Raw genomic sequence first — 19,226 nt, 5'->3', positions numbered from 1 at the left:
CACATACAATTTTTAATGTGAATTAAATATAAATTTCTTAATTCTATTAGTTGAAGTTCATATATATAGATGCTATATAAAGAATACTCTAAATCATACAAGTTTTTTGGAGTTAGATATACATATTCGTAAGAATGTTTGGAATAATCTCAATGAGAAAAAAAATTGATTGACTTTTCACATAATAGAGACTTTCATTTTTCTTCACACGTATGGAAAGAAAGGGGTGAAAATAGTAAATACCAAAATTTTGGATGATTAATTTAGCTTTTGCCAGTATTTCAAAACTATTTAAAAGAAAATAATCACTTTTTGGACATTGTAATTTGTATTTATTAATTTAGAAGATCTTGTGACTAATTAAACACCACCAATTTCAGCTTGTTGCATTTAACTCTAAACCATAGGAACCAGACAGGTCCTTAGTATATGCTAGAATAATGGCAAGCAAGAAGGTATCCAAAGACATAATATTAATAATTTTACAACATAATTTGTGTAACGGAATGTTTTTTTCCTTTCAAATCCGTTTTGCCGACAATCCTTCAGGAGGCACAAAGGACTAAGTTCCAAATTTCACAAATATACCAAACTTATTTGTTCAATTATTATCCATTAAATGACATATATATTAGTCCCTCGGCATCAAAAAGAGTGTCCACTTAGCCATTTGCACACCCTTTAAGAAAATACTAACTCCTAGTAAAATATTGTTAATTTGACTAAACTGCCCCTCATTAAATAGATATTGAGATTTGATCACATAAAACTTAATAGGGGCAAATCTGAAAAAAAAAAAAAAAAATTAATTCTTTCTTGATTTGATAAGTGAACACTCTTTTTGACAAAAAAAAAAAAAGGCTACATGGACACTCTTTTTTATCCGGAGGGAGTACCACCAAATGGTGGGGGTTAGGTACCTCCAAAAGCGACGATAAAGTAGAAGGTACGGGTTCAACAGAATCCATTAACTTTAATCAATATCATATATTTATTTTAGTTTATTCATTTTTAATTATAATTCAGTAATTGAAAAACTAAAATCAAGAACTCATAAGCGTTAAATTTTGGATTCGCATGTGAGTACTCCTTCATCTTTAACCAAAAAGTTTCAAATGCAAGCCTTTGAAATTGAGTTACCTTGGTAGGGCGTGTTTTACCCCAAATTGAAACTCTGGGGCACGAATGTTGCAAAACAGATTCCGGAAATCAGGTGAAATACAAACAATAAATAAATTAAAGATACACACATATATACCCTATGGCAATAAGCAAAAGTTTTTTGGTTTGGTAAGTATTTCTTCAGATCATCACTTTTAGCTGTCATTAGTGCAGCTTTAGTCCTTTCTTTCTCTAGTTTTTGATACTTTTAATGGCCTACGTTTCATGTATGCATAACTCCCTAAACATAACATAAAACAAGATGTCGAAGGGTGTGTTCATTGTTGAGCTTTCATTCATAAATTAGTCGTCCCTTTTTCGATTGCATTCAAGTATGACGGTATTGGTCATTTTCCATGGTGTCAAAAAACGAGAGAAAAAGGCCAAAAGGCCTGATATGAAATTAATTCAGGTCGAGTGATTGTGACTTAAAACCTTTTATTTATTTAGAGTATTTATTTATGAAGCGTGGAGATTCGATTAGAGGAAAGAGGGAAAAAGACGCTATAATAAGGATCAATCTTGCGATTCTAGAATCTTTAATGTAGTACTAATTAATTTTCTCCGGCTTATGGAAAAATGAAGGTTATAGGGTTATCGTTCTCATTCAACAGGTGTCGGTAATAATTTTACAACTCTTAATGATTAAGAAGGTTTTGTGAAATTTATTTTAAAAGTAAACTCAAAAACCCTTTAAAAATGGTAATTTCGTCTAGATTATTTTTCTGATTAATTAGATAGTCATGCCAAGAAATAAACTAATTAATACACTACAAAAAAAGATTGGAATCCTTCTATTCATAATTAGGGGTCTCAAATCATATAATTAAGATTAAGAACCTTCATGTAAGGATCACGCTTTCACACCTCCCTAAGTGAATATATTCTGTGCGAATTTGAATTAATCTAGTAGTAGCTTAAAATTACATAGACTTATAAGTAATACTAAGTTGATTATATATGTTGTTCCCGGTAGAGGATAATTACGATTGTTCCACCAACCTATCAACTTTAGAGTTAATCTTTTCAGTGCTAGCTTAAGCTGCTAATCATTTTAGTTAACAATTAATCATAAGCCTTCATCATCATTGTTGCTGTTGTTTTGGGTAACTATCAATTGCTTTACACTCTTCCTCTTTTTTCTTTCAACGTGATTATTACTCAAATCTACTTTTTTAGTAAACTAATAATATTACAGTAAATATTTCACCCAAAATAGCACCTTCCCATGTCTGATGGCACAAATATTTCAACAAGAAGCTAATCTTAATCGAATTAATCCTCCAAAATAGTATATAACTCGGATATGTTACTACCAATTTCTGTAAATTTTATACTTCCATAGAATAAAATTTAATTTAACATTGTCAATTCCCAAAAGAAACAGCATAAGTAAAAGTCTTCAGCCCTTGTGCATTTTCATAATTGGACTGTTTACTAGCTCCACCTATTCTGTATATTGAAGTGACTTTTACTATTCTATTTTTTTTTCCCCCTCAAATTCAGGGATGAAAAAAAATAAAAAAAATCAAAGATGTCAATAGTGGTCTCCGACTATTTATAGAATTTTGAAAAGCCCAATAATTACTTTCCTTAAACCAATAATTGTTAGGCCTCTGAGTCAAGTATACTCTATTCTGCAGGTACTTAAGTAAAAGTGTCATATTTCCCATCAAAAGTAAAGTGGATTAATTCTTTGAATAAAACAGACTAAAAAATTGTTACTTGTGAAAAGAAGTATTGTCAGGCAAGAAAATAAGAAAATCATAAAGCATGACGCAATAATATTTCATTACTATAATGTTTAGTACGTTTATATACTTTATCCGTTTATTTTATTTGTTTTAGCACGAAATTTATAAAGTTAGAATAACTCTTTGAAACTTATAGTTTTAAAGTAAAGAGTTGTATAATATATCAAAATGCCCTTTAAATTTTATCATTTACTCATGCCAGTCGAGATATTAGAATAAAACAGTTATAACTAAATATAGAAAGTGATATTCTTTTAAAATAGATTAAAAAGGAACATAAGACACACAAATTAAAAGGCGTGGGGGTGGGGGTAATATATCCAACATTTAAAATTATAGTTTGATAAAAATATCAAAACATTGAAAGTCTTACCGATAGTGATAGATATGACACTTCTTACCAATAAGGACTGTGGTTGAATGATATCTACGCCTTTGTTCTTAATAAAAGATCTTGTATTGGCGAAATATGGTCCAAACACTTGGACAACGCAGAAGTCGTTGTCGCTTGGCAGCGCAAGTCTAACCGGATCCAAGTCAGCAAAGATCTCTTTGGCATGGTATTGAAATAATAGCTCGGGAAATTTGATCGAAGCCCAACTCCCAGCTTGTTACAGACTCATTCATTGCTACGAGACAGTCTTGCTTTAGAGTCAAATGATCGGTCAACCATCAGTGATCATATATGATAAGCTTCCCATATCAACTGCCCTAAAATTTCAGGATCCGCTACATATCAGTGTACATTACACAAGGGACATGCAAATAATGATTATTATGAGTCATGTAACAATAGTGAAAAAGATACTTTAGGGTTAGATTATAAATACACCCTCTCTCCCTCATTTGTATTCCATTTGGTTTTGATCACTTACACCGCTTAAGCTCTCTATTTGTAATAAGCAATCACTCTTCTCACTTGTTTTGTGTCCTGGTTACTTTGTACTGCTATTTCTTACCATCACAGACAGGTTCACAACATCTAGAGGTTAATTTTGATTATTATAACTCACTTGACACTATTTACAAATTCAATTGTTAATCCTTAATTTTAATTTTAGATTAAACAGGTCTCATGTTTTGAGTCTGGATATGACGTCGTCTTCATCAGGGAGCGTTTTACTATCAATTTTGCACTTTCTGGCGTGAATATGGATTTAATCGAACTCTAGTACGAGTACCAGATATCGGGCGAAAATAAAAAAAAAAACGGAAATACATATGAAACTTCTTAATAGTTAATGATTGAGAAAAGACTTATTCTGGGAAAAAAGTGTCTCTATTAAAAAAGTACATTGAACTTAACATAAATAATTAATTAATAAAAAGTTAAAGAAAGCAATTGGAGAATCCAAATCAAGTAAGATTTATAGTTAATCAGTTATATAATTTTTTAGGCAAGATGCTACAGGTTAAGCACGTTGTAAAGACGTGCATTGTCCCCAGCCCAACGCTCAATGAGGAATTTTCAATTCATTTTTAATTAAAAATTAATTTACAAGCAAAAATAGGTTAAACATTAAATAACTTTTAATAAGATAGCATAATCTTTCCAAAATTATACTCTTGATATCCCAATTTAACCTGTCTCTCTTAATGTCTCTAGATTTGAATTATTTCATTTCATTGAATTAGTAATATGAATCTATACAACTTTCATAATTTATAAAAATATAATTTTGTTTAACTAATTAAATTAATAGTCCCCATTCCAATTTAGGCGGCGACCTTCCAATTTCGAGAGTCAAACAAGTTTTCTTTAACAATAATTTTTTCATATGCTTTTGAATATTTTAAATTATTAATTATTGTGACTTATATTACTTCTTATGTAATTTTCAAATATGCAAATTTATTTTAAAAAAAACTTAAAGCTTTTATGTCACGTTCAAAATTAAGAAATTGGACATTCAAAAATTCGAACTATGCCACATAAATCGCCCCAGAGGGAGTATTTACTACCCGTTTAGCCATGAGAATTATTCACTATTTTTTTATTTTTTTTCCGCTGTATTTGAAAATTTGCGTTTGGCCATGAAAATTCCAAATACAACTTCGGACACCTAAAATCTTGTTTTCACCTTTTTTCACTTTCACTACATTGAAAATGACTAAATAACTTTTTGCCAAACGTATAACTAAGCACAACTCCATCTTCAACCCCAACTTCAAAAATTCCAAATAACGTAAAAAATATTTGATTTCTATAGCCAAACGCCTACTTAATATAGTAATTTTCTCAAACGCCTACTTAATATACTCCCTCCGTTCACTTTTATTTGTTCAGTATTCCAAAAATATATTTTCTCTTTTATTTGTTACTTTTAACATATCAAGATAAGATAATTTTTTTCCTATTTTTCCCATAATATTAATTACCACTTTAAATCATTTTTCAAATCCAATAAAAATATGCCCTAATTAATATGGGTATATGGATAGATTATGCACTTCATTTATTATTTTTTAAATAACGTGAAAAATTTAAAGTGAACAAGTAAAAATGGACGAAGAGAGTGATAATTTTCTTGTTATAAAAAATAAATTTTGAAATTATACCTAATATATTTTATAGGGACCCATTTTGAGTAGCATGGAGTGGAAGCCCACATGTCCTCTATACAATCCAAGAAAGGACCATTGATGTTAGAAAACATGTAAACAGAAATGAGAAAAACTGAAACAACACACACACACACACGCACACTCTTTCTCTCTCTTTCAAGCATTTCTTCAGAGTATAGTTTGTGAAATTATAGAGCTTTAGATCTCTGTTTACAACATTTTTTCAAGGTAAATGACTTCTTTTTTAGTTTTCTTGATTTCTAGTTGTGTTTTGGTTTGAACTTTTGTTCATTATTGATGGTTCTCTATGTGGGGTTTTTCTTAACTTCATTGCAATGACTTTTAAGTTACTCAATCTCTTCTTTCATGAGTTATTTTAAGTTGTTTTGTATTTGTATTGTACTAAAAATTGCAACTTTTTAGGAAGTTGTGAGAAATGATGGAGGCATTTGAAAAACAAATCCCACTTCAAATCTTTCTTTTTTCCTTGAAAGTTGTAATCTTTGTTATTTTTGAGTAATGGGGTTGTTTTAATATAAATGGATCTATGTTTGAACTGAGTGTATTTTCATATTTTGGTTTGGCTTATAGGTATAAGATTCATTAAGTTGATGCTTGCTCATAAATTGGGCGGATTGATACCTCATTTAGGGTTGTGTGATTTTATGGGAAACTTTTTATAGGATATCAAGAAATATAAGTGCTTTACAATATGCATAAAAAGATTTACTTTTATTGTTTCATACAATGTTGGACCTCAAACAATAGTGAATGCCTTATTGAGGTCAAGTTAATGGTTATCTTTGCAAATGTTCTTGGAAAATCCAATCCAACTTGATTTTTTTGAGCTTTCTAATTGCATTTTCTGTTTCATGAAATGCTTGTTCATTCAACTCTTTATTCTTGTTTTGTTGCCAAAGAAGGGTAATATCTGCCTGTTCTGTATATTTATTCTGGTTTAGTACTTTAATATATGTATGATTTGAGTATTAAGGAAGATATCAGGTGTTGCTTTGATTTTCTAATGAGGAATCTAATTATCATTACAGGGACAAGGATGGATTGCAAAATGACTAAATCAAACTGGATTTGCTAGAGCTCAGAAATTTTCGGTCTGATGTGATGTATGACGTTCCACGCATAGTCAAAAAGGTGTTTGGCTTTTGAAAGATGGTTCAAATCAAGAATCTTTTATGTTTAAGCCATTTACCTTTGAAGTGCTGAATTCTTGCTGATTGGTCGATTTACTGCCAAGGCCTTAGGTGATGGGTTCATTCCGTGGTAATTGTGAAATTGTTGAGTCAAAGGATGAAGTCGAATTGTTCCAGCAGTCAAGAAAGCAGAAGCCTCCTTTGGTTAGAAAAGGAGCCGGTAAAGTTGTAGGAGATGACATCAATCAGCTTTTCGAATCAATCAATGTAAGAACATCAAAGAGTTTGGATTTAACAGATCATGTTAGAAGAGATGCCTCAAAAAGGCCAATGAGGGCTGGTGGATCGCACTCTCCGGTAACAGGGTTTTCTGATCCAGTTTCTCTAAAGCAGGCGTTTCGGGGTTTAGCCATTTCTCAGGCGGCAGAAATGGCTGCAATGAAACGATTATCAAAGCCACCTGGTTCTCCTAGTATTTTAGAACCTGGAAGGATTACTTGCTCCTCCCGATTTGCAAATACTAGTGATTCTGGTTTCCACAAGGTGGCCCAAAACCCCTACGAACGGTATGTTAAGTCAGCAAACCATAGTCCCCGTTCTTCTCCCAGATTTGCCATTAAACCATTTAGCATAAGTGAAAATGGGAAAATAGTGCCAGCAGAGAGCACGTCCAGCTTGGTAACTGAGCACATTCAAGAGTCCAGGTTAAAGTCGCCAGGTCAAAGTGCTCTTTCTTCTCCACGATATGCTAATAAACCAAGTATTATTAAGAGTACGGAGTCCATGTCCAGGCAATCTGAGAGAATATCACCAGCAGAAAATGTTCCAGCCTCCCGTAAAAAGGATTTTCCAACCAGCCAACGCGCTCTCTCTTCACCTCGAATTGGTGATAAACCAGTAATTAAGCAAGCAGAACCAATTTTAGCTCAAAATGGGAGGACAGGTGGCGTAGAAAGCATTTCAGGCTCTTTCACGATGATCCCTCAGTACCCTAAAGAGCCCATGAAATCCCTAAACAAAGGTCCAATTTTGTCTCCTAGGTTGGTAGCTAAACAGGCTTTAAATATTACAACTTCCAGTCTCCAGAAAAATGAGAAAGCAGTTCCTTCCTCATCTTCATGTGAGTCTAGCAATGTTGTATTGGTGTCCGGACAAAAAAGATCACCAGATAATGTGAAGAGAAATGTGGTTACATCATTTAGAGTAGCAAACAAAACAGCTCTAAAGCTGAAACGGAAAGGCAGAGGCAACAAGGAGACCAAATCGACAAAAGGTACCAGTCGTGCCATTAAGCCTCCAGTCAAAAACAAATATCTTGTCAAGAAGAAATTGAAAGAGGAGTCAGAGCTAGCATCTGGCACTTTAAATCTATGCTATGAAATAAATGGTCCCACAGAATCGCCTAGTCAACTTGTCTGCCAGAGATGTCATTGCACTCTCGAGGGTGCGGGGAAGGAATCTAATAGGGAACCTGCAAAGCAAATCTCTAATGGCTATGACAATGGTGGTCCTCCTGTGTTGAAATTCAACAAGACATCAAAATCTAGGGAGCAAGGGGAATTCTCTCAGAGCTCAAAGAGTAGTATCGGTGATTATAGTACTAGCACAACCATCAGTGAAGAGAGCAACCTAAGCGGTTCGTTTTCTGGGAACAGACCACACATGTCTAAGGATGGAAGATGGGAGGCTATCACTCAGGTTAGGAAACAATATGGATTCTTAGGGTTAAGTCATTTCAATTTATTGAAGAAACTTGGTTGTGGAGATATTGGCTCAGTGTATCTAGCTGAGTTGCTAGAAACTAACTGCTTGTTTGCAATAAAAGTTATGGATAATGAATATCTGGCAAGAAGGAAAAAGTTGCCGAGGGCCCAAACTGAAAGAGAGATTCTGCGTATCCTGGATCATCCTTTTCTGCCAACACTCTATGCGCAGTTTACTTCAGAAAATTTATCATGTTTAGTTATGGAGTTCTGTTCGGGTGGTGATTTGCATGTCCTCCGACAGAAGCAGCCAGGCCGATATTTTTCTGAGCCAGCAGCAAGGTATGATGTTCTCCAAAGCAGTAGATTTTACTCAACATTAATCATGTTGTAGATGTTGATTTGCTGGATAAAACCCGTAAAAAAATGAAGCTTTCTTTGGAAATGATTTAGGGTGTGTTTGGTATGAAAGAAAATGTTTTCCTAAGAAATGTTTTCTTAGTAAACGAGCGAGTTTCTTACTTATTTTATAGTGTTTGGTAAGTAAGCAAATAATATTATTCCAATAGCATTTATATGTAATCTAGCAAAATACTATGGGGATGGGATGGGGTGGGGAGTGGGTGTTCGGGGGTGGCTGGGGCTGGGATGGTCGAGGGGTGGGGATTGGGGGCGTTGGATGGGGGGAGGAGACAATGAACTTGGAATATCACTTATGGAACTTGTTTTCCCTACTTCCACTAGAGAAGTCATTTTCCTCATTTTTAAGGAACTTGTTTTCTTGAGGAAAACATTTGCCGAAACATTTTGACCAACCAAACATGAGAAAACTCAAAAACATTTTCCTCCATACCAAACTCATCCTTAATTCACCATAAACATAACATTTAAAGACTCTTTCTTTTGACCTGCAATTAGAGGTGAAAATTTTTGATAAAGGGTAACAATTTTTTAGTTTAAATGGTTAGACTATATATGGGTGAATGTCTATGCAGTCATTTTATTATGATATGCCTATCCTCACTTGATTATCCACCCAGACACTTCTCTGGGTAATTGCATTGAAAAAAACACCATAAAATTTTGGCTTCCCGTAGTTCATTTTGCACCTCTAAGTCTCGGTTTAATATAGAGCTTAACTTGGACTTGCTAGTAACTTTATTGAATTGAACAAATAAAGGATTGGTATTGCACGACCATGGCCTTTTTTTTCAGTTAAGAGATTACAAGTTTTTTTAAGCTTAGTTATGTCCTCTTTCCCTCACCAATCAAACCTCTCCTTCCAAAGTAAAATGAAAATTGATTAGAATACACTTGTGTCAAAACTATTGCTTTTAAACGCTGAAGGGAACTTCTTTGATTGGACTTCTATTCGTGATTCACTTGGTTTTATTTTATTTGTGTCGATACATTGTCAAAATCTGGATTCTGCAGAAAAGTTATCAATAGTTTCGGTGAAGACTTGGTAGTTTGACTTGGAAAGGGAGAACTTTGGGTTGCTGTTTAAAAAAGTTGGCTTGCTTTGGTAGCTGTGTCTTTATACACTGTTGGAAAGATTAAAGATTTTGGTTTGCTTTAATAACCTAGTGGTTGTGCTTTTCATAACTTGGTTGAATGTACATCACAGTTTCAGCCGAGTTTTTATGGAAGCTAGTAACTGTATTCTGCATCATGTATATTTGTCTATAATGCTCAAGCATAGATGAATTAAATATTATCTTAACCAAGCTGAGAATGTAAAAATCAACTCCCGCCATGTTGAATGGAAACTAACTACTATTCTGTATCATGATTATGCATCCACGATATTCTAACTTAGATAGATTATAGTCTCATACATCATGTTATTAATCTTTTAGCTTCCACATCTGTATAGTCGGTAGTCAGTGAAAACCTCTCTTAACTCATTGTAATTGCAGGTTTTATGTTGCTGAGGTCCTCCTTGCTCTGGAGTATTTGCATATGCAAGGAGTTGTATACCGTGATTTGAAACCAGAAAATATTCTGGTCCGAGAAGATGGTCACATCATGCTTACTGATTTCGATCTCTCACTCAGATGTTCCGTTAATCCCACTCTTCTACAATCATCCTCATTGGGAGTAGAAGCCCCACGGATCTCTGGTCCATGCGCAGGATCCAATTGCATTGATCCTTTTTGTGCGGGACCCTCATGTCAAGTTTCTTGCTTTAGCCCCAGAATTTTACCCGGCCACACTGCAAGAGCAAGAAAGCTAAAAGCTGATCAAGCTGCATCTCTTAACAGATCATTGCCTCAGCTTGTAGTAGAGCCAACGGAAGCTCGGTCCAACTCGTTCGTGGGTACACATGAATACTTAGCTCCTGAGATTATCAAAGGGGAGGGTCATGGAAGTGCTGTTGACTGGTGGACACTTGGCGTTTTCCTATACGAGCTTCTATATGGGAAGACACCCTTTAAAGGTGGGGGAAACGAAGAAACATTGGCCAACGTTGTCACGCAGAACCTTAGATTTCCAGACAGCCAGATCGTTAGTTTTCAGGCAAGGGATCTTATCAGAGGGCTGTTGGGAAAGGATCCCGAGAATCGATTGGGAACAGAAACAGGAGCTGCTGAGATAAAGAGACACCCTTTCTTTGATGGCTTGAATTGGGCACTGATACGTTGCGCCGTTCCACCTCAAGTGCCCGGAGTAGGTAAAGTAGTTCTTGAGGAAAAGAGCAAAAAGTTTCTGGAGTATAGTTCAACAAGAGAGCATTTGGAATTTGAACTGTTTTAGCAAAACTGGTGTTTGCTCTCTGGTTATGACTTGTGATGTATCATTGTTCCCACCCCTTGTTGATATTGATGTCTAAATTATACAATGAAAAGCAAGGGGATCTCATATACATCACCATAAAATTTTGCTCAGTGAAAAGTATGCTGTAGTTATCCTTGATTATGCCATATTATATTTGGATTTGCTTAGATGATGTCGGAAACAGCCTCTCTGCCCTACAAAGGCAGAGGTAAGGTCTGCGTACATCCTCCCCAGACCAGCCTGTGAGATCACACTGGGTATGTTGTTGTTTTTGAGTTGTTTAGATGATGTACCTGGGAAAAGCTTAAGAGCCACAACTAGGAGGCTGAGCAATAAATGTACTGAGTCATGCTATGAAATGGTAGTTGATTGAAATGGAATAAGATTAAGAAGGGGAGCGGAGTTAGAGGGGCAGAAAGGGGTTCACCGGAAAATTACGCTACATATACGAGGTCAATTTTTTCTTCCAAACTTCATTCTATGGAGATCTTGATCTAATTGCCTCTGCATATGCTATTGTTTTTTTAATAATACTTTTTTTTTTTAAAAAAGTATGTGACATACATGAAGGTGAAAGTACGATATAAGGATAGTCTCTTGATAATTTATGCATAAAAGGTCAGCAAATATGTCCAAGTGTTGGCTAAATCAAGTGACATGGAGTAAAATTATAATATCTGTGAAGAAAAATATCTCTCTATTAGGCATATGGTTAAGTCATCTCTCTATTAGGCATATGGTTAAGTTCTAACACTTGTAACAGCCTTCAAAATTTGTTATTCGATATGCTATTTGACTATCTTTGTAAGTGATGTCGTGTGCAACTATAGGCGGATACATTATAAGTTGATCCCTTTTTCGGCTCAAAATTGAAGATAGAAATGATGGTCTCTTTTCAAGTTTTGCGCTAAATTATTTACAAAATAAATAAATAAATATCTACACTTGATATTCACGCCAATAAGCCAATAAATTAGTTTAACCAATACGAACCTTAAAATAAACTAAAAATATATAAAAGGCATTCTGGTGCATAAAGCATCCCGCGTTAGCGGGACTGGGGAAGAACTGCATCCCGAGGAGTGTGATGTAAACAACCTACCCTAATGTAAGCATTAATGACTGCTTCTAAACTAACAATATATATGAATTAATTATGATTAAGTCATAAAAGTTCTTATGCAAGACATACATCTTGCTTTCATTTGTTTGACGCAAACAACAAACAAATATATGTTCCTCTCCTTGCTTCTGCTAAGCAAGAAAAGATGCAACTATATCGTTTCTTACCAACCATTTAGTCTTTGATTAATTAATGTTTATTATCACTTTATTATGTAATTTTTTAAATCAAATTAATTTATATGGTATAAGCATCAAGTGCCTGAAAATATCTTCATCCATCCTCGAAAGAGTGGGAAAAATGAAAACAAAAATAAGATAACTCAAAAGGTAAAGGAAGCTGTAGGCTTGTCTATTAATTTGGGCCATGAGACAGGTTTGGATCGACCTGATTGTGGGCAATTCGCAGAATTGTCCTTCTTCTTTTGGGGTGTCCCTCAAATGGGCGGTCTTTAATCTTTATCCTTCGTCTAAAACTCATGGGTTTCGGGTTTAAACTCTTGCTCAGTTAAAAAATTTTAAAAAAATCGCAAAGCAGAGTTTGAATTTTTCTCTACCCCTCCAACAGACTTTCAGTTATGCTTAACTAAAAGTCTAGCAGAGGGGGTAGACTTTGCCTTGAGGCATAGTATATATATATATATATATATATATATATATATATATATATATATATTTATTTTATTTTATTTTTTTACTTTTCAAGACAAACTTTTAGTTATGGCTTAAGGAAAAGTTCCACCTTATGGAACATACTTTTAGTTATGCCTTAACTAGAAGTGTGTCCCATAAGACATAATTAAAAGTATACCCCATAAGGTGAAACTTTTTCTTAAGCCATAACTAAAAGTTTGCCTTAAGGAAAAATTGTGCCTTATGGGACATACTTTTGGTTATGCCTTAACTAAAAGCCTGCCCCATAAACTATGCCTTATGAAAAAGTTCTACCTTATGAGACAGACTTTTAGTTATGCCGGATCCTACATACACGCCCCCCACCTTGCCTTGCGAAATTATTCTTTTATTTTATGCCTGAGCGAGAATTCAAACTCAGAACCTCAAGTATTCGCCCACCTTTTCAAGCAAATGGCAAAATTTAAAGACCACAAATATGAGGGATAAAATTTAAAGACCACAAATATGAAAGGTAAAATTTAAAAATTACAAATGTGAGGAGTAAAATTTAAAGACCATAAATATGAGAGACAAAATTTAAAGACCGCCCCAAAAGTACAATCTGCGGAAAAAAAATGCCTAATTGTTATGGGAAATAAGCTGATTTACGCAATGTCCCTTTTTAGGCTCTATTTAAATTTTGTCCCTTTTTTAAAAATTGTGCAAATACAGTCCTTAAGAAATTAAGCTCCCAGATAATTTTAGACTTGGGTCTAATAATTGTCGTTTATTTCTCAAATTTATACTAAAAAAAAAAATTGTCAACTAATGTGTGCTATTATTTGCAGAATTTTAGACCGTGTTTTAAAATTCTCATAAGATTTTTAGTTTGCTCAGATTTTTTTTGCAATTTGCAGGATTGCCTTTCGCTGGGGTGGTCTTTAATTTTTGTCCCTCAAATTGGTGGTCTTTAATTTTTATCCTCTGCCACCACCAATTTGAAGGCCAAAAATTAAAGACCACACAATCCGCACAAAAAAAAGGATTTTTTTCCCGTTATCTAAAAAATTCATACCTTACGAGAGAAATAATTTGAAAGAAATATCATTTACTCCTTACTAAAGAACTTTTCAAAAAGGGACAACCAGAGAAAGTTAGTGGGGGACTGCGTTTATTAGTACAAAAAGTTCCGAATACATAAAGACGATAGATAGTAAATGCAAGACTTTGGCAACAAAATAGCCAAAGTATTCATGATATCAACTCAAACCAATAATAAACACACCAGACATCCCATGCAAATTTGTACAGCTGATAGTAGTTAGTGAATGCAACACAAAAGAAAAATGAACAACAACACGGCCACAGACAAAAAGCAACAAAGTTCAAAAACACCTTTGTCATGAAAAATCAACACAACACTTGCAAAAATCAAGTGCTAATATAACTGGCCTCCGACGTGCTACCTCGTGCCAATTGATGCAACACACTTGTCGGGGACAAGCTAGTCGTTGATGACCTTAAGGCCTCAGCAAGTGGCCCGCCCATCGAGGCCACTTGGTGACTCGTCCTCCATGTAGACCGTTCAACATTCCTGACTTGCTGAGGGCCCGAGTCATAGTCATTACCGGTCGAGAGCTTCAACGAGAAGTCGGACGAGGGGTTACCCCCACCAGGCATTGAAATGGACAGGCTGGTGGCAGCATTGTCACCTTCTTGAAGTTGTTGTTGTCTAGGCCAATCATCAAAGAAATGGCGTAGGATTTGGCCATTGGATAATTTACCATCACTACCAGATACATCTTTTTGGGCTTCTAGTGGTGGACCCTTTTTGGTGGACTCAGATGGCCTACAAATCAATATCATGACAGCCCAGCCCAAATCAAGCAGGGGACAAATTGATGAAAAAGCTGTAAAAAACATCTAGCATAACAGGGGACCTCTTTTTAACGTACACAGATACACACAACAACTGGATGGGGTGAATTCTTTATTACCCCACAGGACAAAAGAAAGTAGAGATTTTTACACTACACTAAAGACAGGGAATTCCTTATTACCCCACAAATACCATTACACATAACAACTGGATTGTATGGTATTTTCATATAGCCAAGATTTTCACTAAATATTCAAATTAAAAAGCAGGGAATTCCTTATTACCCCACAAATACCATTACACATAACAACTGGATTGTATGGTATTTTCATATAGCCAAGATTTTCACTAAATATTCAATTAAAAAGCATTAAACACGCAAAAAATTCAAAAGGATTCAGCATCAATTATATATGGATATAAAATAATCTTGACCCTATCTATACACTATAATTTTCGTGCGAAGGGGGTTACTGTTAATTTTTTTTTTTTTGTACTACTCAGGGACGGAGCTTGTGCTTCACCAGCTCCGTCCATGAGTAGTAAAAAAAAAAAGGGAAAAGGGTCAAATATACCCCTCTACTTTAGTATAATAGTTAAATATACCCTCCGTTAGTCAAAGTAGATAAATATACCCTTTTCGTTAGTCATAGTAGATAAATATACCCTTTCCGTTAAGAAAATACACAAATATACCCCTCAGTTGACAAAATCCCCAATTCCACCATTAATTACCCGATATAACTTAAAAAACCCGTGCCCGCCCCGCCCCAACCCGTAAATTAAATTCTTTCCACCCAAATATATACCACCCACCACTACAACCGACCCAACACAACTACCACCACCATTCAAGGGCAGGGTTCATAGAAAGAAAATCAAAGTGGGCCAAGAATATCTTCAATAGATTCTAATAATCCAAGAAAAATTTAATAAGTAGACCCTACTAATCAATGAGGCAAAAAGGAAAAAGACAAGATAAGATAAAGGAATTTGGAGAAGATGGAACCCTTTGATCAAGGTTTAATTTAGCTTTTCTCCCTATTGGGAGACAAGTATCCACTTAACAGTTATATACAAACATGTTTCTTTGTAGGAGGTAGTGGAAAAAAAAAGGAATAATTGAGGATATTTGTTGGTCCCTTCAAGAAAATAAAAAAGTAAAGTTCAATGCTTTAATGCATGATTGAACTTCTCGTCAATCTCTTTTGCAAAATAAACAGTGAAAAAAAGTAGCATCTGCACAATTATTCATTCACTAGAGATATATAGAGTGTTTATTCACTAGAAAAAAGCTACTCATAAATAAAGTGAGAAGATATACATTAAGGCAGACCCCCCCCCCCCCCCACACGAAAAATAACCAAAAAAGAATAAAAATAAAAAGGCCTGAAGATGCAGATATAATGTTTACAATAACAAAAAAGATGCAAAGAGAAAAAGATTCACTTATATATAAAAGAAATTAACACCATAGGGTAGAGTAGGTAACGGGTCTTATTTTTAAGAATAATTTTACTTTTTATGGACGAAGTAGTTCTCTTTTTTTTTTTAAAGGAAAATAATGATTGTCGTTTTCGGGCTCCCCTGCATACACCTCGACTATTTCGATGGGTAGCTGCTACCTCCTATTAGCACAAGTATCGGCTAACTCTATCCACCACGGCTTAGACAGATGTGAGAAAAAGCACCTAGTGTTTCTGCCAATGTTGCTCGGACTCCAAAAATGTTGTTCTACCTGTGTCGAATCCCCTAAAAATGCACTATTTTTGGAAGATCCAACACGCACCCGTCTACGTGTTTGAAGAGTCCAAGCGACATAAATTTTCCCCCCTACGACCTCATGATTCTTAACCCATTACATTGCTATCCCATATTTCAGTGTATACTAGTTAAAACTCAAAACATAAAAAATCCAGCATTCAAAATTATACCTTTGATTGAGATGAAGAGCATCCATTGTAGGTGAATGTCCAGATAGAGAAAAATGAGGAGCAGCAGCATGACCAGCCATTTTTGCAAAGGCTTGATGAGAAACAGTGGTGGTGGTGTTTTTATTAGCACCATTACTAACAGGTGTGGGAATTTCCACAGGCTTTCTTGAACGGCTGCGGCCACGGTGAACGTGGCGCTCGCAGTACTTCTGGCCAGCCACTACATCCCTTGAACACCTCCATTTCTTCCCATCTGTCCTCCTACACCTCCCTGGTTCTGGATCCATCCCTGCTCTTCCCCAGTACCCTGACTGCATCACTTCAAATTTTACATAACATTTGTTAATTAGTCAGCCAGTACATCTGTTAATCTTGGAGGTCATTGATTTAACTCATATACACTGACATATTTTTGTATAATGATATAGTATTTGGAATTTACTAGCGCGACTAATCCAAATTCATGCAGTGCAAAGCTATTAAAGAGGAAAGCGCTCCCTACTAAGATTTCTTTTCATTCCTAGGGCTTGAACACGAGATTTCTAATTAAGGATGAAGGGATCTTATCCATCCCACTAAAATCTTGTGGCGCACGGATTTTTCAGAAATAATGTCAGGTGTTAGTCGAATCCTCCGAAAGCTATGCATTTTGGAGAATGCGACACTAGTGTAACAATATTTATTGAAGGTCCGAGCAACATGACCACAATTATTTTTGATATTTCAAGATGTTGTAGCAAGTAACCAAATGTTCTTTATTTGCTAGGTTATTAATCCAATTTTTTTTGGCCCATTAAACGTAATTATATTCTAGGTGATATAGTGTAAAAATAATTCTGTACTAACAAATTTACAGAAATTAAACTCTGACTGAAAACATCATTTATAGTTCAACAATTAATGCCATCCAACAATTCTCTTACAACAAAAAATAAGCCAGAAATATTCTTGGAATACAGTAAAAGTACAGATCGGTTGAGCTCTTTAATCTAAGCTTATAACAGTCTATATATCCAGAATGTCATCAACTACATGAAGACATTAACACTGAGTCATTTGGATTTGGTTTTACTTTTCTTTTTTAATAAAAGAATGGTCCAAAAATGTTAGGGAAATATTATTTGTAAGTGGTTAAGGAAAGTTGAGTTTGAGTTGGCTTTGTCTTTGAAAACTTTGGCAAAATTAAGACTAAGAAACACAGATCAAGAACACAACTTTATAACTAAATTTTCATAATAAATAAAAACCAAGAAACACCAAAAGAGTCGACATATATATACATCAAAATGAAGAGCAAAAGATTACCATTTTCCACAGCCAGTTAAAAATTAAGCAGAGTAAAAAGTGAAAAAAAGAAAGCAACTCACAAGCTTGTTGGTAGTGAGGATACTGTTGATATGGATTGGAAAAGTAATATGAAGGAGCAGAAGAAGTAATAATACTTTTCTTAACAAGATGAAGAAGTTCATGAGGAACAGGTGCACCAGCTATAAAATGCCTAAAAATCAAAGCCTGTAGTTCAAGTTCCTGCCACTGGGCCAAGCTGAAGTAACCACTCCCCATCCCTAGATTAAAAAAAAAAAAAAAAAAAACAAGAACAGCTAGTTTAGCACAAAAACTGAACTTGGAAGCAAGAAACTTGAAAAGGGTGTTTAATTCTGTAACTTACTGGGAAATTTGGTGGTGGCAGTGGCTGTTGAATCTGACAAAAATTTGGTTGTAGTAGTTGTTGTTGTTGGTTCAGATACAAACAATGGAAGTTCAGCAGAAACAGAGTGAAAGTCAAGGTGAAGTCTTGGTAACTTTGCTGGTGATTCTTGATTTTCTGACTCATTGTTTCTCCATTGCTTCAGATTGAAGTCCATAGAGAGAGAGAGAGAGAGAGAGAGAGAGTAAAGAGAAATAAAGATTGGATCTTTTTTTGTTTACTTTGGTTTTATTTGAGCTAGTTGGAGGATGATAAGAATATTAATGTGCGGCATATGTGTAAGAAAACTCTGAAGAGAAAGTTGGGAAAAGCTTATTGTTTTGCAGGAAGTTGTGTGGACCCTTTCTTTTTATGTCTTTTTGCAGGGTCGAGTGCGGGGAAACCTGCACTATACGGCAATAACTATAACCAAATGGTAAAAAGTTCCTTCATCTTTAATCAGGAACTTTAAATTGGAGCCTTAGAGTTGAATCACTTTTAGTACAGAGGAATAAAATTTTCATGCACGTTTTGCATGGTGTGAATCTCAATAGACGGATCAATAAAATTGCGTTAAAGTCACACACATATGGCGGTGGAATGGATAAATCTCCTTATAGAGTGTTCAACAATCAACACCTTATAAATTAGCTTTTGGAGCCGACTTAGGATTAACATCTTTTTTCTTACTAATTATTTAGTTAGAATCAAACTCCTATAATATATTATATTGTCCTCGCTCTAGATATAAGTCATGCGCTTGCCCGAAGTGTTAAAGAGTTCAATATCAGTTATGGGGAAATAAATTTGCCATTTTGAATTATTTTAGGTTCAAAATTCATCTTGTTACCAATTTCAAACAACAGATGATTAAATT

The 19,226-nt window shown here is 34.8% G+C and overlaps 2 protein-coding genes across 2 annotated transcripts; one reads left to right on the top strand and one right to left on the bottom strand.

The window, feature by feature from the left end:
- The first annotated feature begins 5,552 nt into the window (after nucleotides 1-5,552).
- On the top strand, nucleotides 5,553-11,250 carry LOC132607174 (serine/threonine-protein kinase KIPK2-like). The gene is made up of 3 exons (XM_060321025.1): nucleotides 5,553-5,708; nucleotides 6,530-8,676; nucleotides 10,254-11,250. Exons 2-3 carry the CDS (start codon nucleotides 6,746-6,748, stop codon nucleotides 11,089-11,091), a joined length of 2,769 nt encoding a protein of 922 aa, XP_060177008.1. The 5' UTR covers nucleotides 5,553-5,708; nucleotides 6,530-6,745; the 3' UTR covers nucleotides 11,092-11,250.
- Nucleotides 11,251-13,998: 2,748 nt separating this feature from the next.
- LOC132607173 (growth-regulating factor 3-like) lies at nucleotides 13,999-18,690 on the bottom strand. Its single transcript, XM_060321024.1, has 4 exons — nucleotides 18,332-18,690; nucleotides 18,030-18,227; nucleotides 16,663-16,981; nucleotides 13,999-14,698 (listed from the first exon to the last, which is right to left on the bottom strand). The coding sequence occupies exons 1-4, from the start codon at nucleotides 18,525-18,527 to the stop codon at nucleotides 14,281-14,283; spliced, it is 1,131 nt and encodes a 376-aa protein (XP_060177007.1). The 5' UTR covers nucleotides 18,528-18,690; the 3' UTR covers nucleotides 13,999-14,280.
- Between the last annotated feature and the right edge of the window lie 536 nt (nucleotides 18,691-19,226).

This window comes from Lycium barbarum, chromosome 8 (assembly GCF_019175385.1).
Source record: "Lycium barbarum isolate Lr01 chromosome 8, ASM1917538v2, whole genome shotgun sequence".
Classification (NCBI taxonomy): domain Eukaryota; kingdom Viridiplantae; phylum Streptophyta; class Magnoliopsida; order Solanales; family Solanaceae; genus Lycium; species Lycium barbarum.
The sequence above is the reverse complement of the archived record's forward strand: the minus strand, read 5'-3'. Positions and strand labels throughout refer to the sequence as shown.

What these genes read in the sequence shown, in the direction of transcription:
- LOC132607174 (XM_060321025.1), top strand. Translation starts at nt 6,746, where the DNA reads ATGGGTTCATTCCGTGGTAATTGTGAAATTGTTGAGTCAAAGGATGAA. An exon ending in TTTTCTGAGCCAGCAGCAAG is followed by an intron (nt 8,677 to 10,253) that starts GTATGATGTTCT and finishes TTGTAATTGCAG; the next exon opens with GTTTTATGTTGCTGAGGTCC.
- LOC132607173 (XM_060321024.1), bottom strand. Translation starts at nt 18,527, where the DNA reads ATGGACTTCAATCTGAAGCAATGGAGAAACAATGAGTCAGAAAATCAA. An exon ending in TGCCACCACCAAATTTCCCA is followed by an intron (nt 18,228 to 18,331) that starts GTAAGTTACAGA and finishes TTTTTAATCTAG; the next exon opens with GGATGGGGAGTGGTTACTTC. An exon ending in TCCTCACTACCAACAAGCTT is followed by an intron (nt 16,982 to 18,029) that starts GTGAGTTGCTTT and finishes TAAAATTTGAAG; the next exon opens with TGATGCAGTCAGGGTACTGG.